Source organism: Amblyomma americanum, chromosome 1 (assembly GCF_052857255.1).
Source record: "Amblyomma americanum isolate KBUSLIRL-KWMA chromosome 1, ASM5285725v1, whole genome shotgun sequence".
In the NCBI taxonomy this organism is placed as follows: Eukaryota; Metazoa; Arthropoda; class Arachnida; order Ixodida; family Ixodidae; genus Amblyomma; species Amblyomma americanum.
In genome coordinates, this window is record NC_135497.1 from 149,806,233 (window position 1) to 149,828,967 (window position 22,735).

At 43.8% G+C, this 22,735-nt stretch overlaps 2 protein-coding genes across 3 annotated transcripts in view; one reads left to right on the plus strand and one right to left on the minus strand.

The window, feature by feature from the left end:
* Positions 1–15,660, minus strand: part of LOC144113913 (uncharacterized) — a 48,891-nt gene extending 33,231 nt beyond the window's left edge. For both annotated transcript variants that reach the window (XR_013310912.1, XM_077647301.1), the window contains exons 1-2: positions 15,445–15,660; positions 1,729–2,888 (exon numbers count right to left, since the gene is read on the minus strand). Coding sequence is in view for 1 of the 2 variants with exons in the window: in XM_077647301.1 (XP_077503427.1) it covers positions 1,729–2,879 (1,151 nt within the window). In the remaining variant the exon portion in view is untranslated. The remainder of the gene's footprint in view (positions 1–1,728; positions 2,889–15,444) is intronic.
* A 160-nt stretch (positions 15,661–15,820) lies between these two features.
* The window catches only part of LOC144113918 (vesicle-associated membrane protein-associated protein B-like), a 36,776-nt gene continuing 29,861 nt past the window's right edge, over positions 15,821–22,735 (plus strand). Inside the window, 3 exon segments of the mRNA XM_077647310.1 lie at positions 15,821–16,049; positions 20,888–21,040; positions 21,995–22,098. Coding sequence (XP_077503436.1) covers positions 15,998–16,049; positions 20,888–21,040; positions 21,995–22,098 — 309 coding nt within the window. The 5' untranslated portion in view covers positions 15,821–15,997.

Genomic DNA, 22,735 nt, shown 5'->3' on the forward strand with positions numbered 1-22,735 from the left:
ACAGTGGTGCAGAAGGCCTGAAAAGTTTTCATATTACCTAGTAATGAAAAAGGAAAGAAATTTTGGAAATGGCTAATACTAAAAGCTTTAAAGAAAGACAGGTAACCTCAGCGACCATCCTTGACTGGGCAAGGATCTCGAGGTTCCCAACTAATCAAATAAAAGCCTCAGCTTTCTTTAGCAAAGGGTCAGAATTTAGACCTTTTGAAGGACATCTACTTCCTCTAAAAAACTAAAAACATATGGCATATTGACAAGTGCATCTTCACCTAAAATCAAGGCTAGATGAAACGGAATGTGTTTGTTGTAAAATAAAGCAAAATATTTTTTTCTCAGAGATTCAAGTCTTCTTTTGTCAGTAGGAAGTTGTGTGTAAGGTGTGTGCGTCCAATACGGAGACTGCATAAAATAACTTCAATGAAACGTTCTTGGTGCGAGCATGACTTCCATTCTCCTAAGATGGGTTTAATGTAGCTTATTATTTGCTTCAATACCAAATTTAGACTGCCATTTATCTCTCAGCTTATACTGTACCAACTTCATGACATCTTTGTAGGGAATGTTTACTTTCTTGATTTCTTTGTTCTGAGCTTGTGAAGACTATACATCTGCTTTCTCATTGCCAGTGATTCCGACGTGGCTTGGAACCTAGCAAAATTTTGTCTTGTCCCAGTGTTGTGGCTCTTGTGTCGTGCATGATGTCACCAATTAGTGGTGTAACTGCATTTCTATGGCTAAACAAGTTAGTACGCATAGAGAATCACTGTAATTGATACTGTTCTGAATATTCTCATTCATGTTTTTTTTATACAGCCACAGAGACTGCGTAACACTCAGCAATGAAAATGGATGCGCACTGAGGTAGCCATCCTGTTTTTCTCAAATTGTTTTGTACCATGGCGCTGCTGACGTAGCGTGCAGATTTTAATCTATTGGTATAAAATGCCGTGTATTCTCCGTATTTTTCGTTTAGCACTATATATCTTGTAATATACGTCCACACGGTGTTTGTTTTTTCTGATATTGTGTCAATATGAAGTTGCACATAGAGGGCAGGCAGTACCAAGGCAGGAGTGGATCAGGTTTGCGGGCAATATGGCAATTAGGCAATATGTCCATTACGTCTAATTCCTGGTATTTATCTTCAAAGTGAAGTAGTGTTCCGATTCCTTCGAGTTTGTTGATAAAGTGTTCGAGATGGGCACTTTGTAACTATTGGGTAACAGATGTGTTTTGGCAGTGAATGGATTTTTAGAATGAATAGACACGTGAGCATGGTTCTTCTGTCTTCATTATTTCTACATACAGACTGTTTATGGGCGACGTCTTGTATACACCAGTTGAAAGACCCAAATCTAAATTGTGTACAGGGTCCAGTCATTTCAAGTATGAGAGCCTTACTGAACCATACACTTTCCAACAATATATTGTTAGAACATTTAATGCTATCCTTATTGAAATTCCATAAATTCTATCTCAACAGAGTACTGTTTGCAGTTATGGTTCTTAATCCACTCCTGACATTCACGATTCCATATTTTAGGGCATCCATTGCCTCCTGCAAGGTATGGCAATAGCTTTTACTGTTCATGCAGAGTTGTGCATTTATGACCAAAAAAATTTTACACATTACAAATGCAAGCACCTCTCAAGAACTACAAAATAAAACTTGCACGAGTCTGCAAGCAAAACAAGGGGGGAGAGAAAATAATAAAATAGCAGGCTTACCCAAGTGCTTGCTTAGACTTCTCATCTCGTTCCACCGACTTCTTTTTTTCAGAGGTTCTGGTACTTGCCTCCGACTTTCGTGCTGAACCTTTACACTTTGCAACTGGAGTCTTGCTGGCCTCTTCAGTGCTTTCACTTTCAACCAGCACATCTGGTGACAATGACCTTTTTTTTGACATCTCAGTGGCTTCAGTGAAAGTATTGGCATCCCAGCTGAAAAAGTCCTTAATGAAGGCACAATCTGCCTTCTTGTGTCGCACAAGATTGTCCATGCGGCTTGTGCGAAAACTGCACTTTTGACAAGCATAGAGACTGTGGGTGTTGTCAGAGGCACTCCTAGACAATCCTTGTTGCCGAAAATGCGTAACACAGGTCTTCACATTGCTTTTTCTCGGGGCCTTGCGTCTTACAGCAACCTCACTCCTGTTGCCAAACTTCATCCGCTCCATTCTTGAAGGAAGGGACTTAGTCAGTGTAGGCAGTTCAAGGTTCCTTGAAACTACTGCTTGTAAGTTTGGTGGTATTTGTTCGAAGGTCAACTTTCTTTTACGAGGTGCAGACTGGGCTGTGGGTTCTGACATGGGCACGGCACGATCACCACCAGGAGCCCCGATAAGCACTGATGGTGTGCGTACGCGACAAGATGTCCTCCTTCCAGTCTCAGTGTCTGTTCCCAATACACTGTCTGTTGTCATGGCTGGCTCATCTGCTCCAGATACTGAAGTAGCTTGTTCCATGACATCATGGACAGCATCTGGCATGGCTTCTTTTTGCGGTTCTTTTGGACATTGTGAAAGGGCTTCCTCCTGTTTTACAGGTTCTTTGGCGAGCTGAAGCAATGCTTGTTTTCCCTCCACCACTGTTTCAAGCACCTTGCCTTTGCACACCACTGGAATGCCCCCAACAAGCTCTGGTTTGTCTAGGCCAGAGTCCATGGCAGGAAGTGCACTTTCTGCTGAGCTGCCCACAGCAACCATCTCAGAAGCTGGAAGTGGTTCCGACAGTTTATGGGCAGATAGTTCACCTCTGCAGACGGACTCTGATGTGGTAGCAGCAGAAGCAGCATTATCCGGAATGGAATTTTCACTGACATGTTGCTCCTCAGCAGCTGCTACCACTGGAGTAGATGGGCTGAACTCCGGCTCTTCCATCTGGCGAAACTACAAAAAAAAAATTTTTAATACAAGTATAAGCTAAATGTACTATTAATTATGCCCACTCTGTAAAAAAGCAACTAAACCATGCAGCGGAATGGTGGTCACAACCGCCAAGACACCATAACCCCATCTTACAATGCCACACACCAAAGCACAGCATAACATATTTTGTAGAGCCAGGGTAAAACTACACTTTTCTATTGTTCCTAATGCAAAAAGCAAAAGGGCTTCCTATTCTGGCAATTTGAAAACAGGCAAATTCATGACTTCTTCACAGCTTGCTGCAAAATAGAATCTTAACATCTATATTGAAAACTTCCAAAATAAGCACATGAAGCACCAATCAAACACGTACTTACTGTGCTTTATTTCAATTACCAAAAACATTATTGTTGTTTGGCATTTACAGTGGCTGAAAAATATATTATGCATTTTCTGAGAAATAAGATGAAAGAAAGAAAAGAAACAGACAAGTGAAAAGAGCTCGTATCACCACATCCAGGCAATGCAAAGCCCGGAAGTCAACCACACAGTAAACTGTTTCTACAACAAAAATTTGCATTGGACATTGAGTACAGTTTCCCTTTAGGTTTTGAGCAGGCAAAAAAAAAAAAAAAACACACAGCCCCTTCTGCCAATAATAACCCAAGCCAAAGTAGTGGGCATCCTTTGTACCAAAATACAGCAGGTTCTATGAGCTCACCACTCATTAAAATGGAATCAAAACATTCAAAGGGTCCCGAAACACCTTTGGAATGGCTTAGGATTGGTTGAATCCTTTATGAGCAATGCCTCAGGAAGTAGTTTTCCTAAATTTGCAAACAAAATTATGGAGAAACTTAAGCTCATTCAGTCTTAAAGGTATGATGCGACACATTAATGGTTGTTTGCTGCTTTCTTAATTAGTCTCTCTAATTACACACACTCGTCAGCATACATCAGTAGGCATACTAGATGTGATACACCATCAGACACACAAGGTCTCCCTTTAACCAAGGTCTCCCTTTAACTAACGTGCCTCAATGGCCTAGGGGTAGCATGTCTGACACAAGACCCAAGGGTCGTGGATTCGATTCCCAGTGAATTACAATTTTCCTTTCGGTGTAATTAATTTACTTTATATCCCCATATATCATAATGACATTTCAGCCATGCTACAGCCTCAAAGTCAATATTAAACTGAAGAGTTTTAACCATTAGCATTCCACAGCTCAGCGTGTGACATTGCAACTCTCTTGACCAATCCTGAATTAGTGTGACAACACACACGGCTTTTCCTCTGAACGTCTAATGCTGTCGCACTAAAAGCACAGAAATCAACAAGTACAATATGTAGCTTTTGAAGATGCCCAAGCTTGAATTTTCTCCTACCTTTCATTCAAGTTGCACCAATAGCCAGGAAAATGTGCACGGGCACTGGCCACATGAGTGGCTGCTCCATGACAGCTTAAACTTGACAGAAAAGCCACTATGGTATGAAGCCAAGCTTACCTTACTTGTGCTTTATTTGTGAGAGCTACACACCACAAAGGACTGTGCAACTTGGCTGAGATGTTCATGATACTATACTGCCCTAGTGAATGTGTTATCTCATCCCAAAAATAACTCATTATACAGGCTGTTTCAGAGAACCTGAACAAGAATTTTTGAAAACAGGTTTTTTGAGGTATAGCTGGCTTTACAGCATGGTACTACCATTGTAGGTGGACGCCAGAAAATAGATGAATCATGTTAAATTTTTAATTATTACAGTTAGGTATGTAGTTTTCATTAGATTTGTGGCTGGCCGTTATTAATAGCCATATCATTTTTTAGGGCTTCGAAAACAATTATAGTCGGCACTGTGACTAAACAAATTCTGACTGTCACAAATGCATTTTAAACACTGCGCTGCACGTCTTTGGCCTGCGCACTGCGATACCCAAGCAGTTTATGTCACTCAGTGGCACAAGTGCAGTGTGACTTTTTCCAGCTACTCTACTTTCTATGCCTACTTTCTACTTTGCTGCCGGGTACCCTCTGGGGATACAATGGGTGCAAGCTTTCCCCTGCCTGGTGCTCGGCTTCTTAGGGTGAAATGCTTGGGAAATAGGTCTTTGACCCCACCTTGTGAAATGAAAACTACCATGTGACATAGCGCTCTTTGGCCACAGCTGCCCCTGCGCCATAAAAACTCATCATGTACTTTCTCCTAGTTATACAGCCACTTGAACTGTGCTGAGAAAAAGAAAAAAAAAAGACAGGCAAAACACAAAAACCTCCTAATACCGTAACAAACCTGAAGCTACGATTTTCATGTAATGGTTCTCACCAAACGCTACTTAGCTGTTAAGACACCTCAGTCACGAAGACCTTAGCTGCTCCCCCTGAGCACAGCCTTTACTAAAAGTGTAAGGTAAATGTTCTGTTAATTATTATCAGAACGAAAAAGGTACACTCTGTAAAAAAGAAGCTAAACCATGCAGCGGGATGGTGGTCACTCCCACCAACAGCGAGACAGTAAGATGCCGCTCATCTTTCCCTTCTCAAACTACAAATGCATGAGCATGCAAATGGAAACTTCTGCATTAAAAACAGAAAATCAAGAATTTTTCAAAACGCAAGTGAACCAAATTTATCAGTTATCTTGTCATACAGACAGTAGGCGCAATTTGCATGAAATCAATTTCAGTGTCCCAAATGATAACTCAAGTGCCCTTTCTTGGTGCCTGAAAAATACTTTTTAATGACTGAAGGCCCAGGATTACACTGGACATGCAAGTGAAAATCCGGTCCTCTCATTTGCTCTACAACCACCAAAACCATTTCGTCTATTGCCATTTTCCTGTGGCAAATGCAAATTCCACATTACAGAATGTGCTATAAAGCTGCTACCAACATCATGTTATTTACAACTACAGCAACAACTTTGCGCAAGAAATGCAAGGCAAGGTAAAACCAAAGCATAATGCACCGAGTGAAGATATTGTTCATGATACCAAAAGAAACAGTAGCCTGCGCATGCGCCAAGCCTCGTTGTCCGCCATTTTTACCGACCATGGCAAGTGAAAATGGAGGGGTTCACTGCAGGTGTTCATACATGAACGACATTTACTCAGTAAACAATGTGACGAACTGCGGGACAATAATTAAGTGCAGTACTAGCATCTTGACGCTACTACCGATCCCCGCACACACCAGCACCAAGCTTGAAGACATAGTCAGGTTCCCCATCATCCTTTAGTCACGAGCTAAAACAGAATAAGTGCAGCGTGAAAGATGTGTCCACAGATGCGGCAGCCTATCTGCTCTGGTTAGGTGAAGCCAGAACTGCTCTTTACTGCCCTTAAAATAAGCCCACCACACCACTGCAAATTAATTTTTGCAAAGAGGTGTGAGGGAGCTTGAGCGACCCAGCCAGCACCACCAAGAATTATTCGAATAAGGCCTCAGCGCTCCTTTGCTGACGTCAGTGCCACGTCACGGCAAGAGACGCACGACACAACAGTCGTAACCTCTGCACCTGCCCTGACTTGTTGAGCACGTTGCTGGCATGGCACAGCAGAAGATGATATTCTGTAGACTTCATGGTGTACTACTGCATACTTTTATAATATATCATCCTGCAATATCATCACACTCCTGGAAGTAGATGAGAAGCTATGGAGCCAACACAATGCTGCATCCTGCCGCATTCTGCTCAAAGGCTTTTTAAGCAGGAAAAATGGCAAACCTGTTCATGACAATAACAAATTTAAACAAAGAAGAGATGAAACTCTCAAAAGCAAATCAATGGATCTGCTTTTCATAAATGTTTCCCCAAGTACACAATCCTGATACTTCATATCATGCATTCATAAAAAAAAAAGATATTGTTATACATCCAGCCATTAGCTCCTGCGAGAATTTATCATGTGTCAATCTCATTCTGCGGCGTCCGCGGGGCCTCGAAACTTGATGTAACGGAGGAAGTGCTGAGGCCATAGTTTTGTGAACAGTGCAAAAATACATTTAGGTGCTGACACTCCGCTCGACGGCGCGGCCAGATCTTGTTCGCCGCTTTTCGTGCTTCTTTTAGTACACCGACAGATGGAACCATGGAATGTAGGCTTGCCAAGTCGCCGAGCTGTGGCGGCCATACTGCAGGTGTTGAGGAATCATTCAGTGGCGCGGGGTGTACGTGTGCTTGTTTAAGTACAGCAATGTACAGAAGGATTGAAACCAACGTCGACACTGAGTAATTTTTCGCTACTTCACGTTGTGCTTGCTGGAACTGCATGAATGGGCGGAACAGCATCGAGGACATGGCTTGATGGTCCTTCAGAACTTGTTATAAAAAATACATCCATTGCAAGGCTTTTTTGTCCATCTGCACGACTGCTAATAGCATGGTGAACTTTTCCATCTCTTAAAGATAAACGGTCAGCCTCAACGTACCTGCTCCAACACTTGGGCCAAAGATCCTATAGGCTTATATTCAATCATTGCTTGAGCAGTGTACTCAGGTGATGCTGTGATGATATCACGCCCACCATGCAGAGATAGTTAACTTTGGCAACCTGGGTTCTTTGATGTGCACAGAAATCTCAAGGGTGTTTGTGCACTTCGCGTACATCCCAAGTGCTACCTCCGAAGTTGGGAATCGGCCCCGCGTTTTCATGCTTGGTAGCAGAACTCTGCAGCTACATACGAGAGCGCTTGGAGCAAAAGGAAACCATCTGCACTATGTTTTAGTGGTCACATTTGCAATGTTTTAGTTGCTAGTGCAATGCACTTTTAGCTAAGCGATGCGAAAATGAGTTGCAAAAATTCCCCAGGTGTTCCTCCCACTGAGCTCATCTTTTATGCCGACATCGACGATGCTGAGCAGTTGAAGATTTTAAGGAAAGCTAGACCGGCATGCACGCGAACAGATAAAATACTTGAGGCTGTAAACTGGTCTTGGGTGGATGTCAGTCACGCAGAATTGCAATGCACCTGCAAAAATGACTATGTTACCCTTTATAATGTTCTGCCACAAAATGCTCAATCGATCATGCACCTGCATTTTGTGATAAACGTTGCCGGCATATTTTCTGCCTTTCATACCACCATGTTTTGTAGCACCAATATGCACAGCACGTGCAAACTACTGGAAGCCATGGAAGCCAATCGCCTATTGAAATTATTTGCTGCGCTACCGTGCCATCTTGCACCCAGTGTGCCTACGTAGGAGGTTGTTCGGAAAGTTAAGAGTGTACACACAAATTAGGGAGGGTCCAAGCTGCCATTAGTAGCACAAACTGCTTTGTTTGCTGACATCGTGACCTCTATACTTTTGAACCAGAGTGGTCAGAGCACTAGGCTGCTGCCACAGCACATGGGTTCAATCCTGGCTGCGGTGACCGCGTTTCAATGGAGTCGAAACACAAGAGGTGCCCATGTGCTGTGCGATGTCAGTGCACATTAAAGCATTCCAGGTGGTCTGAATTAATCCTGAGCCCTCCACCGCAGCTTCCCTAATATAGCCCATGCGTCGCTTCATGACGGTAGAACAGTGATTCTGTGCAATAAAGAAATTTAGTACAACAAACAGCCTTGCTGAGAGATGTGATTTCATGTGTACACAAGATTAGGCACAAAACATATTTAGTAGTAGCTTGATGGAAAATTTTCAGGTAGCCAGGAGGCCAGACAGGGGCAGCAGTTCTGACAATCACTGCATCAGTTTCCTTAGACGATGACTATGCAGACGTATCAGAAACATGCATCCAAGCGCAGCCACGCGTCTACAAAGGAAAGCTGCACAGCTTTATCAGAAACTTCACAGTGAAAGAAAAATTCGTCCTGGTCCAAGGTTCGAACCCCAGACCACTGCTTCACCGGAAAAGTCGCTTTACCAACTGAGCTAACTGGGATGGCAAGCTTACAGTAGGGCAAATTGATCAATTGATCAATCGATCACCCTATTGATCGAAGCACAGAACCGAACGTTCACGCATTGAGATGCACTCTGACACACCAAACACTAACAAGCTTGAAAACGTCACCGAAAGCTGGGCATGCCGCTTAGCTGCATCCGTGAGTTTCGATCGATCGATGGACGGATGGACGGACGGACGGACGGACGGACGGATGGGTGGGTGGGTGGATGGATGGATGGATGGATGGGTGGGTGGGTGGGTGGGTGGGTGGGTGGGTGGGTGGGTGGGTGGGTGGATAGATGGATGGATGGATGGATGGATAAGGCTGAACCATTTAAACTGGGTGGTGGCTCATGTCACCTAGCCATGATGCTTGGCTGTTTATATCTGCTTCTTCACTGTCCTTAAACCCAAATGCTTTGAATAAATCAGCCCCACTGCTTTCAAGGACAGTAGGGTGAAGCCCTTTACAGAAAAGTATCAAGTGTTCAGCCGTTTCCTCCTTTCCACACGCACCGCATAACATGTCTATGTTGTGGTACCTGACTCTATATGTCAGCCTGTAAAACTCCCTTCCTGGCCTCAAACAACAAAGAGCTTCCCCTGCAATTACCATAGATATTTTCTTTGGCAATTTCGTGCTTGAACATTCTGTATGTTCCCAGAGATGATTTCGTCACCATCCCTGTTTTCCACAGAGCCCTCTCTGTTTCTGTAACCTTTTTCTTAACCGATAATTCCAGCGGTCGGCGCATAAGCTAGAGCGCGAACATTACCTGTGTGTGCTGTCCGCCGTGCAGGCAGTCAGTGTTCTGAATACATTCTTACACTGTGCTTTGTCCGGCGAACGCAGTACCGGTAGTACTTTGCCTGATGGCCGCTTCAGTGGCGCGCTGTTAGAAGACGTACCCGTCATCTGCTATTCCAGTGTTGCCAAATTAGTGTTGCCAGACAAAATTCCCAGTGTTGCCAGGCTATAGTGTTGCCAAACCCGTAACTACAAGCCACCTAGCCATGTCTTGTGAAATTTTACTCCTGTCTTGCTTTTAGCCACCAATCAGATAACCTTCGCTTGGTTACTTCTAACCTCTTAAAATCCACTTTCCCTTCACTATCCCTAAACCCCAATGCCTTGGGTAAGTCAGCCCCGCTGCCTTCCACTGTAGGGTGAAGCCCTTTACAGAAAAGTATCAAGTGTTCAGCCGTTTCCTCCTCCTCTCCGCACGCAATGCACAAAGTGTCTATCTCCTGGTACCTGACTCTATACGTCTTAGTCCGCAAAACTCCAGTCCTGGCCTCAAACAACAAAGAACTTCCCCTACAATTATCATAGATATTTTCTTTGACAATTTCCTGTTTAAAGGTCCGGTATGTTTCTAGTGCCGATTTCGTCAGCATCCCTGTTTTCCACAAAGCTCTCTCTGTTCCTTTAACCTTTTTCTTAACCGATAATTGCTGATTTGCCCCCTTACTGCTGTCCAGATATTTGCTTGTCAATTTTCTAGTTCGCTTTCTCCATTTCGTGTCAACATTCTTTATATACAGGTATCTGAAAACTTTCCTAGCCCACCGCTTTTCCTCCATCCTTCTCAATCGTTCCTCAAATGCTATCTTACTGCTAGCCTCTCTGCTCTCGAAAGACGCCCATCCCATATCACCCTGTACCCCCTGATTTGGTGTATTGCCATGTGCTCCCAAAGCTAACCTCCCTACTCCCCGTTGCCTAATTTCCAGCCTTGCTTGAACATCTGGCCTCATACACAGGACCGCAATCCCGAAGGTCAGGCTAGGGACCATCACCCCTTTCCAGATTCCTCTTACCACCTCATACCTATTGTAATTCCACAGTGCCCTATTTTTCATGACAGCTGCATTCCTACTAGCTTTATTCATTACATATTTTTCATGCTCTGTCAGATACTCAACACTGTTATTTATCCACACCCCAAGGTACTTGTACTCATTCACTACTTTTAGCACGAACTCCTGTATTCTATGCTCGCCGCCCTCTTCATTAAATGTCATGACTGCAGATTTTTCCTTACTATACTTGAAGCCTAATCTATCTCCCTCTGTACTGCATATGTCTAACAACTTCTGCAGGTCTTCCTTGTTGTCAGCCATTATCACTATATCATCCGCATATATTAGTCCCGGTAATGTCTGTTTAATCAATTCCCCTTGCTTGAAAAAAGATAGGTTGAAACCTAGTCCGCTCCCCTCTAGCTTGGCCTCCAAACCTTGCAGGTACAACATGAACAACAAAGGGGACAGAGGACATCCTTGTCTAAGCCCCCGCTGTATCTCTACAGGCCATGATACATTTTTTTTCCCATTTTATGAGCACTCTGTTACCTGTATATATATCTTTTAAAAGATTAATTACTCCATTTTCCACATCCAATGTGCCCAATATGTCCCACAAATGCTCCTGAGTAACGTTGTCATAGGCTCCCCTAATATCCAGAAATGCTAGCAATAAGGGCCTATGTTCCTTTTCCGCAATTTCTATACACTGTGTCAATGAAAATAGATTGCCCTCCAACCTCCTTTGTTTCCGGAACCCATTCTGTAGTTCCCCTAACACCCCCTCGTTCTCCACCCAAGCCTGCAGTCTATCCTTTATAATTTACATCACCACCCTGTAAACCACAGATGTCACTGTTATGGGGCGATAGTTACTTACGTCTGCTTTGTCCCCCTTTCCCTTATATATCATGTTCATTCTACTTAATCGCCATTCATCGGGAACTTTCTCATCCACTATCATTTTATTCACTACCTGTATTATTGTTTGCTTGGATTTTGGTCCTAACTTCTTTATCAACATAATCGGGATACCATCTGGTCCTGTTGATGTGCCACTAGGAACCTTCTTTTCTGCCATTTCCCATGGATGGATGGATGGATGGATACGGCTGAACCCTTTACATCGGGCGGTGGCTCAAGCCACCTAGCCATGTCTTGTGAAATTTTACTCCTGTCTTGCTTTTAGCCACCAATCAGATAACCTTCGCTTGGTTACTTCTAACCTCTTAAAATCCACTTTCCCTTCACTATCCCTAAACCCCAATGCCTTGGGTAAGTCAGCCCCGCTGCCTTCCACTGTAGGGTGAAGCCCTTTACAGAAAAGTATCAAGTGTTCAGCCGTTTCCTCCTCCTCTCCGCACGCAATGCACAAAGTGTCTATCTCCTGGTACCTGACTCTATACGTCTTAGTCCGCAAAACTCCAGTCCTGGCCTCAAACAACAAAGAACTTCCCCTACAATTATCATAGATATTTTCTTTGACAATTTCCTGTTTAAAGGTCCGGTATGTTTCTAGTGCCGATTTCGTCAGCATCCCTGTTTTCCACAAAGCTCTCTCTGTTCCTTTAACCTTTTTCTTAACCGATAATTGCTGATTTGCCCCCTTACTGCTGTCCAGATATTTGCTTGTCAATTTTCTAGTTCGCTTTCTCCATTTCGTGTCAACATTCTTTATATACAGGTATCTGAAAACTTTCCTAGCCCACCGCTTTTCCTCCATCCTTCTCAATCGTTCCTCAAATGCTATCTTACTGCTAGCCTCTCTGCTCTCGAAAGACGCCCATCCCATATCACCCTGTACCCCCTGATTTGGTGTATTGCCATGTGCTCCCAAAGCTAACCTCCCTACTCCCCGTTGCCTAATTTCCAGCCTTGCTTGAACATCTGGCCTCATACACAGGACCACATTCCCGAAGGTCAGGCTAGGGACCATCACCCCTTTCCAGATTCCTCTTACCACCTCATACCTATTGTAATTCCACAGTGCCCTATTTTTCATGACAGCTGCATTCCTACTAGCTTTATTCATTACATATTTTTCATGCTCTGTCAGATACTCAACACTGTTATTTATCCACACCCCAAGATACTTGTACTCATTCACTACTTTTAGCACGAACTCCTGTATTCTATGCTCGCCGCCCTCTTCATTAAATGTCATGACTGCAGATTTTTCCTTACTATACTTGAAGCCTAATCTATCTCCCTCTGTACTGCATATGTCTAACAACTTCTGCAGGTCTTCCTTGTTGTCAGCCATTATCACTATATCGTCAGCATATATTAGTCCCGGTAATGTCTGTTTAATCAATTCCCCTTGCTTGAAAAAAGATAGGTTGAAACCTAGTCCGCTCCCCTCTAGCTTGGCCTCCAAAACTTGCAGGTACAACATGAACAACAAAGGGGACAGAGGACATCCTTGTCTAAGCCCCCGCTGTATCTCTACAGGCCCTGATACATTTTTTTCCCATTTTATGAGCACTCTGTTACCTGTATATATATCTTTTAAAAGATTAATTACTCCATTTTCCACATCCAATGTGCCCAATATGTCCCACAAATGCTCCTGAGTAACGTTGTCATAGGCTCCTCTAATATCCAGAAATGCTAGCAATAAGGGCCTATGTTCCTTTTCCGCAATTTCTATACACTGTGTCAATGAAAATAGATTGTCCTCCAACCTCCTTTGTTTCCGAAACCCATTCTGTAGTTCCCCTAGCACCCCCTCGTTCTCCACCCAAGCCTGCAGTCTATCCTTTATAATTTGCATCACCACCCTGTAAACCACAGACGTCACTGTTATGGGGCGATAGTTACTTACGTCTGCTTTGTCCCCCTTTCCCTTATATATCATGTTCATTCTACTTAATCGCCATTCATCGGGGACTTTCTCATCCACTATCATTTTGTTCACTACCTGTATTAAAGTTTGCTTGGATTTTGGTCCTAACTTCTTTATCAACATAATCGGGATACCATCTGGTCCTGTTGATGTGCCACTAGGAACCTTCTTCTCTGCCCTTTCCCACTCTCCTTGCTCAAGTGAAGCTATTGCTGTAACCGGTCTATCCTCCTCCGATAAATTATGTACCACGTGCTTTGCTGAAAATTTTTCCGTCATCCTTGTTCCTATGTGTTTTATTGCTTCATCCCCTTCTAGTCGAATACCCTCATCTGTAACAATAAACCATTGTTCTAGCCTAGTTTTATTACTCATTGCATTTAGATGGTTCCAGAATTTTTGGGCTGCTTTTCTATCCTTTTTATTTACTTTTGACATCCATTGGGCACCCTTTCTTCTAATTTTCTCATTAATCAAATAGGATGCGTCCCTTCTACACTTTATGAAGGTATCCCATTTTCTGTCTACTTCGGGTTTTGGTTCCCCCCTCTTCTTGGAATATCTGTGTTCCCTGGATGCTTCCTTGCGCTTTTCTATTGCCCTCTTGACCTCCTCATCCCACCAACTCTTGGGTTTGCATCTTTTCCCTTTTCGCTTTACTCGCACCTTAGCTAGCTCTAGCTCCAGTAATCGAGTTAATTTGGTATAAGTCCATTCTGTTTCACTATCCTCAAAAATTACTTTCTCGATTTGTTTGGCTGCTACTTCCAATTGCTTTTCTGAGTAAAAATTTCCCCCTGATTGTTTATCTTGATTCAGTCCTACATTGCTTTTTCTTCTGAAGCTCAACTTGATACGCTTGTGGTCACTACCTAGACTTCTGGAACCATCTTCATCTATGCTCATTACCCCTAATCTGTTATACATCCTCTGTGACATTAGTGCATAATCTATCGTCGAGTGCAGACTCCCCGCCTCCCATGTTATGAGCCCTTCACTCTCTCCTTGCTTTTAGCGCCCCCTCGCGGCCAGTCTGCGCAACATCGTGGCGATCTCGGGGGCCCATTGAAATCGAGGAGACGTTTCATGCATGTTCTTCAGGAGGCGATGGGAAGGATAACGTTCGCAGCGATGCTAGCGGAAATTACCCTTTTTTTTGCCTCAGTGTTGATACATAGGCGTTTGACTCACTATCTTCTAGTTCACTCTACCCTACCCTTGCCGGTAGCACTGTGCACCGAAGGCACACGCTAGCGTTGTCGTCGGCGATGTGTACTGGTGCGAGCGCGATCAGTTGTTTGCTCTGCAGTCTGCGGCAGCCCTCGATAACTTCAGGTCGTTGTTTTCGATCTCAAGCAAACTATTTGTGCCGTACGCGTGCGTAGCAACGGAGAGCATCTGCCCTCCCTCCGTGATCCGTTACGGGGTGTTGGTATTGCTTGCCGCCGTGATTGCCGGCGGCCGGTTCCGGTGGCCGCCAGACCATGTGACCATGATGCCGTTTCCTGTCAGGGGCGAACTTGCTGGCAGCCAGCGGGCAGAACGCGGTTAATCGAAGAGGCCCAGTGTGTTACAATTGCATGTGACGATCGATTGAGTTATCAGGGTTCCTTGGGTAGAGCCAGCCTTACATCTGCACCAAGTCCGTGCTATAAACCGCAGGGAAAATCGCTACCAGCAAACATTTTTATAGATGACACTTCACGGTACCGCCCGACAACTGCAGACAAATGCGGGTGCTCGAGCGAATGGCAGTTCAGGCTAACAGAAAGCGTTTGTTGCGATTTTTTTTTCTTACTGTAGGCAAGTATAACGAAGCGACTGGCAAAAACAAGAGAAGAACAGATTTGGTTTCTCTGCGTATGAGCATGCGTTCAAGCAAAACGTTATGATTGGGGCATTAAACAAAACAAGAAATGATATCTGCGCATCGACGCTATCCCGGAATAAGATAATGGAACCACAGAGCCCTCAACGCCAACGCAGCCTGCGAGCATTAGCAAAGAACGACGCAGCGCGAGCTTACCTAAAAAGCGCTGCACTCTTGAATTTTCTTTATCAGTAGGACTTTCAACGGCCAGTCGCTATGTAGGCAAGCTAAACCTTGCAAGTTCCGGTCACACAGGAACCTACGCGCGCTGCATACGCAGAGCACATAAACGACAAGCAAACGCAGCAACGTGCTCAGAGAAAAACCGCAAAGGCACGCATCGCTGGCGTCATTTTGTTATTAAATAAAGTGAAGCATAACAATCAACAACTTATTTTAATTCGTTATAGTAAAAATTATACGCATAATTATTTTATTTATTATTTCGTTTGTAACGGTAAATTTATTGACCGCTTGTGCGCTGCCTGCCACGGGCGCCACTAGCGCTACCAAACAACCAGCCGCTCAATCTTTTTCGTAACGTGTCCCGGATTGTGCTGAAATTTTCCTTCTCGACGCATGCGCCCATGTTCATATATCGGAGGCTGACGGTCGGATGATCTAGGCCTATTGGGCCGAAGAAACAAGGATAAATAGACGTATCGAGACGCATTTCGTTGTCTAGGTCCTTCGCAGAGCACGGAAGATCATGAGCAAGCAAGTCCTACAGCTGGAGCCTGACTCCGAACTCCACTTCAAAGGTACTACACGGCTCAAGTACGGTTTTCGAACAAGTTTGGCGACATGCGGGGGCCATATTGACGGCCAGCGTCTGCTGTGCAGTTCTTAAAATTTTCGCGCATCTCCTGTTTTGCAACTACGCCAATGTGCAGATCGCATTTTAGGGCGATTGTTTGATGAACTTAAAAGATTGTTGTAACATTTCTTTGGTCGCAAGAACTTCACGGCTTGCATGTCGTCTTTGCACCGGAACGGGCGAAACCCTTTACTTCTGGTATTCTTATCTTTTGCATCTTTGACCAGCAGTACGTGATTGCAGTGTTCGCTCATGACATCAATTCTATACACTGGTGGGATAGACGAGGGCACTTCTAGGGTTTTTCCAAACTTGGGAGTGGACCCTAGGGCCCTTCGCCCTTCCCCTCCCCGCCCTCCCAACCCCCAACTTTTTTTCTTTTGCCGTAAACTTGTTAATTGTAGCCCATGAAAGGTTACCTGCTGACCGGGGTTTTGTTGTGTTCACTTTTAGCTCTTTGAAAAAAAAAAAAAAAGGCTACAAGAACCCTAAATATCTCGGCTGCCCACAACAAGGAAGCAACACGTACTCTTGTTCGCAGTCGCTGACTAAAATTGCCTGTTGAGGATAAAAGTACATTCGTGGTTTTGGTTCTAGAAACAGTTCTCGAGGCCCCAAGTTACGGTGTCTAATTTTAGATTGTGCGTAATGCATCGCCAGCCATGTAGCTGTGTAACACCATGCGCGCGCCGGCCGTAGTACGTGTCTGTAGTTGGAAGCCTGTACTTGCTCATACTGACCGTCCTTTAAATTCGACGGTGAAAAATCGGCCTGCTACGAGCCGTAGTGCAACTATATGACGTTTTGGTATGCCGGCACTGGTGTATGGGCATATCTTGCGGGCATTGACAGCGTCCAGGCCGGCATGCCAGCTTCGGCTTACTTTCCTCGTTTCTTTCTTGCCCCATTGAAACTATCAACCGTTTCTTTTCGCTGTCTACCTAATAATAGTTTGCGTAATCATATAACGTGCACATTTATCTAACCCTGGACATGGGCGTTCTTTTTTAACTGGCGTGGTCGGTGGCACGCGTTGCGACCTTGACAAGTGCCGCCTACCTGCGTTAATATCTACGGAACTTGCCGTCTACTTTCCGTAAGCAAAATCACCGCGTAACGAAGAACTGATCTGCAGCTTTTAGTCTATGGACAGAATAAATGGTGCGATCGAAGCTTTACTTGGTTAGAATCTGTCATTGCTGGTCAGGCATAGTCATATGCTTTTTGTTGTCACTTGTTCTTCAGTCATTAATTCTCAGCATTACAGTTGTACAACAGATTGGCTCAGCTGTGCTTCCCACATACTTCTGCCAATTAACTGAAAAAATTTGTGCTGTGGGCATTCCTCCATATTCTTGCACCATAGTAGGCAGCCTGTGATCATGACTTTGTCATGCTTGGTCGCAGTGCATGGTGAAACTTTGCTTTAATTCCTATAAAATGTGATGCTTTAAGGTTAACAACCTTGGGAGTATTTTTATTATATGTTCTCCCTAGAACATGACCTGCTTTGCCGCTGTGCAGTCTTATGTGCAAATGGGTTTTTACAGTCCCCTTCCTTGACCTTACTTGCCCAATCATTGATACTCACACCACGCAAGCTGGTTCATTGCTTTTTGGGCATGCAGCATGTGCACAGCAGTACCATTAATGTTGCCGTCGTCCCTACATCATGTGAAGCACAGCTTCTGGATGTGCAGTAATGTTTTCCACATTGCTGATTTAAAATTGTTTCGTTCATTGTTTTGACGGCTATTTATTGCAGCAAAGAGGGGCAGCTAAAGATATGTGATCAGCTCAGTGTTCAAACAGCCATAGAGCCACCAAACTTGCCCTTGTGTATCCAATTTTTTAATGTCGCTGCCAAAAAAAGTGCCAGGCCCTATACAAATAAAAAGCATTAGTCGAAGTGAACAAAAAATTCAGTTGCTCAATTCAGCACTGCCAAGCAACTTCCTCATAATTTGCACAATTTAGTGCTACATGTGTATGTTGTCATGAACACTGCTAAAGCAGCTGTGTTATAATCGTGAGTATAGATAGATTTAGCATACCAGAGACCTGTTAGCATAGATGTATACCAGTCTACCGGACGCTGGCTGGGAAAGTGCAGTGGAATGGCTGCGGCCAGGCGGGGCCCACTGCGCGTGCGCAGGCGGCATCTGGTAAGACGGTATAAGTCTACGCTAGTACGTCTACGCTACGCTAAATCTCTCATATCATAGTCTATTGTGGAGGTAGGATGCGGGCTTGCTGTCTTTAGGCTGGTACATGTGGGCAGCATTCAGTTTACTTTCCTTGTGGGAATTTGACAGTAATATGCTATGGTAAGTGTTCCACACTTGACGTTTGCACTTGCACAATTGAAGATGTTGCATCACTAAACTGTCTGGCCGAAGGCTTGATTTAATTTTCCTTCAATAGTGTGAGTGCTTGCCATGTATATGATTGGTACCTGACTTTGAAAGTCCTGGTTTCTTAAGCTGGTCAAATGATTTGGAACTGTGCATCTTCAGGCTGTAAGCTGCCGCGGTGGCTCAGTGGTTATGGCACTCGGCTGCTGACCCGAAAGACGCAGGTTTGATCCCGGCCTCGAATTTCGATGCAGGCAAAATTCTAGAGGCCCGTGTATTGTGCGATGTCAATGCACGTTAAAGAACCCCAGGTGGTCGAAGTTTCCGGAGCCTTTCACTACGGCGTCCCTAATAATAGCCTGAGTCATTTTGGGACGTTATACTCCCATAAACCATAAACCATCATCAGGCTGTGGTTTCATAAACTTTGTGCTTTTGAAATGCTGACATTCAAAACTTTGCCAGGAATCAACCAGTGTTGAAAAATCATGTTGTAGGATCGTAAGATGTTATAACAGCGTACAGTGTTTATAATAAAATATTGACGTGCGTAATGTTATAACTCAGATTTTTTTGCTGGGAATAACCTTAATACTCATGTAGGGATTGTATTGGTTGAGGATGTGGCAAGTTTTTTTTTCCAATCCGAATTGAATATGAATAGCTTACCTAAAAAGTGAATCAAACTAGTGCTACATCTCTGTATATGAGATGGGTGAAAGCGGTATATGAGGCATGGCCTCAGAGATTGGGCATAGAGTCACAGTTATTGAACCTGCCTGGGCCCTGCCGGGTCGTCCAATCACGAAGGGCATGTATGAGCACTTTAAATGCAAATGGACCGTGTCGCAGCCAGTGCTGAACCTTCTATCCTGCGCATACAGATTGTGGGAGCATGGTACGTGGTGTTGGCGTGGTCCCTGTTTTTGGAACAGTCGTGGAAGAAAATACAGCGGGCCTTATTCAAACTTCATGGCAATTATTCGAAAAGTATATGAAAACTTGACAACATGATCGGTTCGTTTTGAATAATTTTGCACATGAACTGTTTGACTTGTTCGATGAACCTAATAGGATATTCAGTTTGCTATTCTTAAATATTCACACACCCTTAATATTGGAGCGATGTGCTCGAGTATACAAGTCACCCACTTGCTGTAAATCAAAATCTCCGTCGGGGAAAGAGAATGCTTTGAAAAATATTCAGGGCGGCAAAAAAGTAAGTGTGAAAGGATAGGTTTTCATGTGGTTAGCTGGACTTGGCTCTCAAGTGAAGAATTTAGGCTTTTTTTTTTTTAGTACTATCGGGGGCAAGTGTCCAGGGTCGCTTCTTGCCTCTAGACCACAGCAAGCAGTTGCTTCCGGGTGAGCACCCCTACATGCACTAAATGGGCATGCCTTGTACAGTCACTATTGCAGAGTTCAAGGCTGCCAGTGCAATTTGGCCAGTGTTAAACAAACCTAAACATCATTGATTTCAACTTTTGATACCTAACTCCTTCTTTAGAAGGGAAGCGCAGCTTTGGACAGGATGTGAGAAAAAATACAGCCAGGACAAGTGCTTCTGTCTGCATATGTGACCAGCTGGCCCAAAGTTCTACCTTCAGATTCTTTTGATATTTTCGTACAAATGGGGGGGGGGGGGGGGGGGGGGGGCTTTTTGTAAATGTAAGATTTGTTCATGGTATTCACTTTGGTTTGTTAAAAATTAATTTGTAGTGGTGAGTTCTAACAACTCAAAGAATCGCTTTGTTTTTGGGACGCGAACATGTTTGCTACAGGTTTCATGTGGAACTTGTAATTTTCACACCCCGGCAGATCAGACCATTGTGATTTGACTGAATGTTCTCTCGTCTGCATTTAGATCTTGCTGAAAACAGCATATTTTACTTATTTTGGACAAACCATATAACTGTCCTCAAACATTTTTGAGTTTTAAGTCAAGAGTGACACAAATAGGCTTATTCTGTTCTATACTTGGGGAGTAATTGACTACAGTCCAGTAGGGCAAACCCTTTGATATTGTTTCGACCCGCACCTTCTAACTATTGATAATACTCGCTTGAGTTGCAGCAATTGTGAAGCAGTATTATATTAATAATGGTGCCCTAATTCTTGTATGACTTCAGCCAGTGTAGTCTGCAGACTCAAGCATAATGCTGCTTTTACCAGCATTGCATTTGCAAATCTCGTTGAGATTTGTGGTGTTTGTGCATATTTGTTGAATAAAGATCTTAGATCTGCAGTTGCACATGCTGGCTTGAAATTTTGCAGTTTTGCTTTGGCTATCTGCCCTCATCCAAATGCTTTTGTGTGTATTCTGCCTAGCTGGAAACCATTTTTGGTGGTAATTATTTGTCTGCATCTGCTATAACTTAAGCTTGAGCAGAATTCAGACTGTTTTTAATGCTTGTGACATTTTGCGCAGGTCCTTTCAATGATGTGGTGACCTCTCATCTAAAGCTTTCCAACCCAACAGACAAGCGAATCTGCTTCAAAGTAAAGACAACAGCACCAAAGCGCTATTGCGTACGGCCCAACAGTGGCATCCTTGAACCCAAGCAGGCCGTCCAAGTGGCTGGTTGGTATCCATTGGCTATTTCTAAAGTCAGTCTGAACCAACTACACTGGTGTTGAATAGCTTATTGTGTCATTACATGTTGTAAAGGTAACAGTGATCCAAATGTAACACTTCAAACATGCAGAAGTAAAGGACTGTAAATGAAGGAAGTACATTGAAATCAACCTGCAGATTAGGCTGTGTAACAAGAGTGCTTAGAGCTAGTAGTAGCATGTGTTATTTGCAGACAGCAGAGCATGCGCAGGTCAGATTTCAAATCTGTTAAGTGCATGCATTGTATATGCATGCTTATTTTGGTGTTAGCCCTTGCATCTGTCGTGTCGCACGTGTCTTTGCTGCCATTCTTCTTGCATTTAGAAGTGCCTCGGTACGTGTTGCACCTGTTGCACCACGTTGTCGGCAAATGAATATTTTGCCCACCAGGCCAACCAGGCCGGCACCAGGGGTGTAGGCCAAGAGCTCTATAATCTGTCGGCTAGAGCGATTGTTTTCTTCCCAGTTATAGTAGTACATCATTATAAGTTGCAAGGGTCAAGTGCAGCTTATAATTTTAGGTCGGTCAAAGATGGCTTAAACGTGTTTCTGTGGCCCACACTATATTTTCGCCCAATTAGTATTTGTGAAATCCCACACAATTACCTAGTTTTATGCAGCTCGTTTGGATGCAAATTATATCACTGGAACACACTAAGGAAATGCGATTCATTCGAGGTTCATAAGGTAGCTAGCAAAGTTTGGGCAAGTCTGAGCATGGTTTGTATGCAAGCCAGACTACTGGTTAGTTGTTTAAATTTGCAGTTTCTACTGCTCGGCCTTGTACATTTACGGCCGACTAGTAATGGTGGCCTTCATTAACTTGTGCAAACTTAATGATTGTAGGTGGTCAAGCATTCTCAAGTAGCCTGTTTTTCTTTTCTTTTATCATGTGTCCTAATTTGCCATTTGGACTCGCAGTCATGCTGCAGCCATTCGAGTATGATCCGACGGAAAAAAACAAGCACAAGTTTATGGTCCAGACTATGATTGCCCCAGATGGTGATGTGAACCAAGATACTGTGGTGCGTGATGCATTTCATTGATTCCCCTGTGTTCATGTTGGTCGCTTGGTTCTTGAAATTTTTACATGTCTAGTACAGCTTATCTCAATGCATGGATTGAATTGAAGGAGCATTAACCTATTTCATGGACATGAGCTGTGTGCAGTCTTTGCATGTTAATTTATGCTTCATGGCTTGGTTGCACATTGAAGCAAGTATACCTTGGAAAGCTAAAGATGTTTTTGCAGTACCTGCTTGATACACTGTTGTAGCTCTGGTGAGATTTTATCCTGCTTTTGTGAAGATCTTGCAAGTCCAAAGGAATTGTGTTCTAGCTGTCAGCAGTGTTGCATAGGCTTGTGCGAATAGTGCTTTTTTGGTTCGAAGCGAATAGTAATTCTCGAATAATTTCGAAGCGAATACTTCGAATAGTAGCAAGTAAAGAAAAAAATGGCAGGGGGCTCAAGTCTCGGATTTATTCAAGGAAAGTAAGCAACTTGAATATTTACCAAAGTCTACAAATTTTCGTGCAAAAACACTAGGTGTTCCACATGCTGGGCATTGAGGTGCTCCCTTCTGCAGCATACAACGGCTCCTGCAGTCAAAAAAAGCCTTTCAGTTCTTGTCTGGGTGGCTGGTATCGAAAGATACCTGCAGG